We start from the raw sequence: 6,000 nt of genomic DNA, 5'->3' as shown, positions 1-6,000 counted from the left end.
CATGGCCTGAAATGCTCCCAAACCGGTCTCCAATCAGGGTCGTTTCAACAGCTTCTGGAAAGGCACAAAGTCAAAGATTGATTCGGTTCCCATTCCACGCAATTTCCGGTATTCAGGATCAGGCGGAGGTGTTACGGGAAGGTGGAAACAAGTGTACACCGATATGAAGCGGTGGCTATCGGTCCGACAAAGTCTTGTTCCCAAGAAGTTGAATTTTTGACATGAGAGATATCCACCCCAGGTATATTTCAGATATGTCCCTGAATTGCAATGCGACATACAAATCGATATAAGAACTGGAGTAGGATGTGAATAAACCAGACTGCAGGGCAATTGCGACGTTCAACAAGTTGCGCAGCAAGCACAGTGTCATCATGGAAGGCCAAAAGCTTCGTATTCTCATCGTTGGAGCCGGTATAGGCGGTCTCACCGCCGCGTTGGCATTGAGCCGCGAAGGCCACGAAGTCTTGGTTTGTCATCGACCTCTTTTCCGTCGCGGTCTGGTGTCTAACCAGATGCTTTCAGGTGTTCGAGAAGTCAAAGTTCGCCGCGGGGATCGGTGCAGCCATTGGGCTAGCAGCAAACTGTACCTCTATCCTGCGAAAGATTGGTTTCGAGCCGGAGGAACACGGGTCCAGCATCTGCAACCTGGTTTGTACTTTGGTCAACTTTGGTCATATCCTCCAGAAGATGTTGCTAAAAGGGTATAAACAGTGGACTATGTACAATTCGGCTGGCAAGTGCTTCGTCAAGCAGGAAATTCCGTCCAAACTCGAATCGGAGGTGAGTTGCGCGCACCTGCTCGCATGAAGAGTCGAAAACTGATGAGAATAGAGGTTTTACTTCATCCACCGAGCGTATCTCCACTCAGGTCTTAAACACCAAGTCCTGCAACAAGGAGATACCGGCGGCGAGCTGGTTCAGCTGCACCTCAGTTGTGACATTACATTTCTAGATATCCAGAACGGCCAGCTGACGCTGTCCGACGGACGGAAGTATCATGGCGACGCGATTATCGGCGCTGATGGTGTCCACGTAAGAACTCTGTGTACCAAAGGTGGCGTTGCGACTAATGAAAGGCAGCCATTCACCCGGCAGTACATCGATGCTCACAAGAAGGTATTCCCTTTTCGAAAGCATTGCTACCGTTGGCTTTCATTTCTCCGAGGAGTACTATGGCCAATGACAACCGAACATCGGAGTATGCCAAACTCGGTATTTCCTTGACGGAATGGATGGAAAATGATCGCCGTATCATCTGCTATCCTTGTGCCGATGGCGAGATGTTGAACCTAGTCGCCATTGTACCGAGCAAAGAGGTGGAGGCGTCTGCCATTGGTTGGTTATCTTCTCAAGTGTATGGTGTGTGTTCACTAACGGGCCTCAGAAGCGAAATCTCCCAAGGAGAAGAAGAAGGGGATGCTGAAGTCGTTTGAGACTTTCGGTGATGGAGCCAAAGCTGTTCTGGAACAGGCCCCCGAGGAAGACCTGAAGGTGTGGCCTTTGTTGGACATGGAACCCCTCGAGAAATGGTCTGAAGGTCGCCTCGCCCTCATAGGCGATGCTTGCCACCCCTTCACACCGTGTGAGTGTACTCGATCAAAAGTTGAACGACTATCGGCTGACAAGACAAGTTATGGGTCAGGGCGCTGCAATGGCAATTGAAGATGCTGTCACCCTCGCTATTCTGCTACGGCGGGGCACTCTGGCAGAACAGGTCCCAGAGCGGCTCGAGTTGCTGCAGGTCTGTCGCAAAGAAAGAGCTGACCGCATTCAAGATTACGCTCGCAGAAATGGACAAGATGCAAGCGACTCGCAAAGAGGCCATCCCACTCGTACGTACTGTATGCCCGAAATTGTGATCCCAACTAACCCAATCAGCCAATGAGTTTCGAGGATGGACTGCTTATGCCAATCAACATAATGCGTGGGAGCACGCGGAACGGGTACTCCAACGAAGCCTGTCAGCTTGATGGTCTGCAAGTATCTGCTTTTACTCAAGAGCAAATGATAGAGCAGATAGCCAATCTGACGACAAGAAGACAGTTGTGTGCAAAGACCGTTTGGACGCTTGATTGAAGTGCGAATGTTAGGAAGTCGGGCAAGAATATCATAATGAGGTTCCCATCTCCAACGGGGCCAACGGGACCAACGCGTGTGCACCACACTTTCGCACATCAGCCACATTTGTCACCGCTGACGACTACTTGTATTACGTGTTCGCCTTGGTCAATATATTTAGTTATCGAAGTGAAAGATGGTATTAAACCATAAACAAGTGGAGCCTGGTTCAAATGATGATCGTTCCTCACGACCATCGTCTCAATTCTGTCGTAGAGCAGTGAAAGCGGGGGTTTTAGGCTCATTTAAGATAGAGTCACGACACGTCTGAGTTCGAATTTCTGACCGAATGACCGGAGACTATGTGGGAAACGAATCGCTCCATGCTCAAATCAGAGTCAAACGATAAAATTGGAGCGTCTTTAGATGCATGTTGGGCTTTTGTGATGCAAAGTCTGCCATGGGCTTGGCAGAAGAAGCTCGTCAACTGGCAAGTGCCATAACTATCAGCAAGAGGAGTTTGAAGCATGACAAGGCGTTACGGGACTGCCGGAAAGTGATGAGCCAGCATCGTAATGCCTGAGGTGCGTTTATCTAACTCGACACGCTGTTTCAGATGATACGAGGGGCGCTCCTGATACGTTCACTTGGCGTTGGACCTATGCGAACGCTTCTACGTCTTCCACAAATTCAAAGAGAAAACTCATCATGTAGAAGTATTCATGAAAACTCAACGTGCTTGAAAATATGTCAGGCAGACTGCCAGCTTGAGCCGGTAGCAGTCCGCAGTAGTAAGTACAAGAATGACACAACACCAATAATCATTGGCCAAGCTTGAAGAGTCATGAAAGCATGCCATAACCATTTTGGATACGTTTAAAGTCGACACTCCTGCTGTGAAAGAAGCTACGGCTCAGGTGAAGACTTGAGTGGGTGATCAAAAGGGAACCAGATGAGATCGGCCTCACTAGCGGCGATGCATTGCGGTCTTAAACACCATTAGCTACGTCAGCAACAGCCGAAATGCCGTCAAGGGTGGAAGCGGCTTTCGGAAGGCATTTTGGACAGCCAAATTCCGTCAACAGTAGACCTGTCAACACTGCTGGTAAGATATCCCAACTTCAGCCAAGCACTCTGAGCAGTTTAACGTTGCTCATAAATCTGGACCCGGACAGCAAGAGACCTCAAATTCCCTGTCTGAATTCTAAGCAAAAAAGCACCATATATACCAAGCAAAGAACGTATTTGTGATTATCTCCAAGGTTATGGAGGAATTAGGCCAAAGACAGTGACAACAAACACGACCTTTCGTCGAGCACAACCTTTTCCTATAGCTTCGGCCATGGTACACAAGTTGCTACGTAACGGAACTACATATGTACCTTGCTCGGAATAGCCCCACACAAGTTAGGGGCTCTCTTTTGAAGACATCGCTCAACGGTACAGTTCCAGCTTCTGGCAGTCCGGCTGCCATCCGTCACAGAATGTACGGTCTGCGTAATGATCCACTACGTAATTTGTGCGAGCCTCATAGCACATAGCATGCCAAATTAGTGGAAAGATCCACTACCGGATCTATGACTCTAAACTCCGTACTGAACAGCGAACTTTCTATAACGGGCTCGGGCAAAAAAGTGAGGCCCGCCTTCGCCCTCAGGGAAGCATGCGAGGGCGAACGATACATAAAAATCAGATCCTGGATTTGCTAAAAACGGCTACCAGGATAAGTTCTTCCCCCTAGCTTTCAGCGCGAAGATTAACCGCTTCAGGAAGGTACTTGGGCTCATATATCTGTAGGGCCGAATGTCGGGTTCTTTGCTTTCTTGGAGGTTAACTTCGGTAATGTACCGTTTCAATTCCCCGATGGTGTCATTATTTTCTTTCGCGAGTAGTTATGTTCATTTAAAGAACTTTTTTTTTCAAAAAAATAAAATAAAAACTGTCTTTATGTGGCATCTAAATGTCTTCTATCCGCTGCGTCCAGCCGGAACAATCATTCCAACCTCTCAATATGCATCAATCGACCAAGGACACAACCATCCCCGCCGGCTCCTGGGTGCTCATTACCGGCGCTACAGGCTTTATCGCCTGCCATGTAGCCCGTCAACTCTTGAGGCGCAATTACAAAGTCCGCAGTTCGGTTCGGAACCTAGTCCAGGCATCGTGGCTTATTGATCAGCTCTTCAAGTCACATGTTGATCGAGGCGAATTTGAACTCGTTGAAGTTCCTGACTTAGGCGCGGAAGGTGCTTTCGACGAAGCTGTGAAAGGAGTTTCTGGAATCATTCACCTGGCAACTATTACCAGTCTCGACCCCGACCCGAAATATGTATACCAGCTCTTTTGTGGCCCTCATTTTGCCGCGGGCTGGGGATACGACGCATGTTACACAACATACCTGGAACGAAGCCGCCGTCGAAGCTGCGTGGGCGCCACCTCCCTACGAGGCTTCTCGCAGCATGACCACATACGCGGCAAGCAAGGTCACTGCTGAGAAAGCTGTCTGGAATTTTGTCAGCGAAAAACAGCCTCATTATAACGTCAACTCGATCAATCCGTCTGGTGTGTTAGGGGAGCCTTTGCACAGAAAGCATGCTGAGGCAAAGTCCAACTGGCTCAACCACATTTGGAACAATAAAAGGAGCCTCCTGGATCCCTACCCCGCCGGTGAGTAACATGGAGCATATTGACACGTATCAAGGAAATTATTGACAGGCAACAGCCTATTATGTAGATGTCAAGGACGTTGCATTGCTCCACGTGGCAGCCATGCTTGACCCGGCTGTTCAGAAAGCCCGTGTGCAGGCTTGGGGCAACAGCGCTCATTGGAACGAGTTTTTGGCTATTTTAAGAGAGACGCGGCCAGACCACGCCTTCATAGAAGACTATCCAGAGACTTTCCATCTTGCTGTGTCGATTGACCAGAGTGAAGGCCTTAGCTTGTTGAAGAAATGGGCAGGTCAGGAGGGATGGAGGACTCTGCGGGATGGAATCGTTGATAGTGTAAGCAATGTCTACTTCTAAGGTAGCTGGGATGAAAGAGTACATGAGACACCATTATCTACTTCGCTCGTACTGCACCGTCGCGGCGACACACTGGAGTCACTATTTTGCCTTGGTTGTTGTATAGCGTTATACACAGGTGAAATTATCACCGTAGATGGACTGCCCTCAGAGTGTTGTCAGATGCTGTAGACCAATAACCGAGCCACCTCTGAAACGGCCAGCTCTACCTATATCTCTAGCTAGGTTACAGACACCCAAAAGACCTAAAGCCCAGTCCCGTCGAAGGTATCCTTTAGTTTCTGAAATATAGAAAGAACTAGAACTTGGGAACTTAAACACATTTCAGAAAAGTAAACCTCGCTTGCGCCCAATGAAGCTGAATCCTGTTCTTTGGTGCAGGTCATACTTCTCAGGGGGACGAGTCTCAATGACCAGTGTACAGAGCGAGAATATTTGCGGGATAGGATATCTGATCTGCTTTTTCTATTCTCGAACCAACTACGCATGCTGTATTAAATCGTCAAGTCGAGACTACGGATAACATTGAGTCTTTGACTTTTTATACTAGTAAACTGGATGACGAGTGCGAGAAGCTAGGAAAATGGATGCTCAATATTCTGGATGAAGTAGAAGACTGGATAAAGAATAATATGAGAGGCCTGATGGGGAGTATATGGCTAAATAGCTCGAAGATAAACTAGGTAGAACGGTAAAAGGGAATATTATCGATAGAATTGCGGCTCTGTTACTGTAGGTGAGTGCAAAGATGCACAAACCTTCACAAGACTAGTTGTTACTCAGGCTATATCGATGCTCGCGTCGAGAAATTGCTGGGTAGCGTCTTACCTTCCGGATTCTCTCTACTCAACCCGAGATGTTGCTTAAACATTAGTTTGGCATTACACGTACTCTCTAACGCCGCTCTATTTCAAG

General features: G+C 48.1%; 2 protein-coding genes across 2 annotated transcripts; both read left to right on the top strand.

The window, feature by feature from the left end:
- Positions 1-374: 374 nt before the first annotated feature.
- CABS01_13763 (FAD binding domain-containing protein) lies at positions 375-2,079 on the top strand (the record flags this gene model as incomplete). The annotated part of the gene is made up of 10 exons (XM_060547105.1): positions 375-470; positions 526-651; positions 715-783; positions 835-1,035; positions 1,084-1,119; positions 1,203-1,338; positions 1,388-1,585; positions 1,635-1,744; positions 1,779-1,835; positions 1,882-2,079. 10 exons carry the CDS (start codon positions 375-377, stop codon positions 2,077-2,079), a joined length of 1,227 nt encoding a protein of 408 aa, XP_060394695.1.
- A 1,993-nt stretch (positions 2,080-4,072) lies between these two features.
- On the top strand, positions 4,073-5,085 carry CABS01_13762 (uncharacterized protein; the record flags this gene model as incomplete). The annotated part of the gene is made up of 3 exons (XM_060547104.1): positions 4,073-4,307; positions 4,369-4,728; positions 4,784-5,085. 3 exons carry the CDS (start codon positions 4,073-4,075, stop codon positions 5,083-5,085), a joined length of 897 nt encoding a protein of 298 aa, XP_060394694.1.
- Between the last annotated feature and the right edge of the window lie 915 nt (positions 5,086-6,000).

This window comes from Colletotrichum abscissum (genome assembly GCF_030869225.1).
Source record: "Colletotrichum abscissum strain IMI 504890 chromosome Unknown Scaffold_47.1, whole genome shotgun sequence".
In the NCBI taxonomy this organism is placed as follows: domain Eukaryota; kingdom Fungi; phylum Ascomycota; class Sordariomycetes; order Glomerellales; family Glomerellaceae; genus Colletotrichum; species Colletotrichum abscissum.
This window is presented reverse-complemented; position numbering and strand designations above follow the sequence as displayed.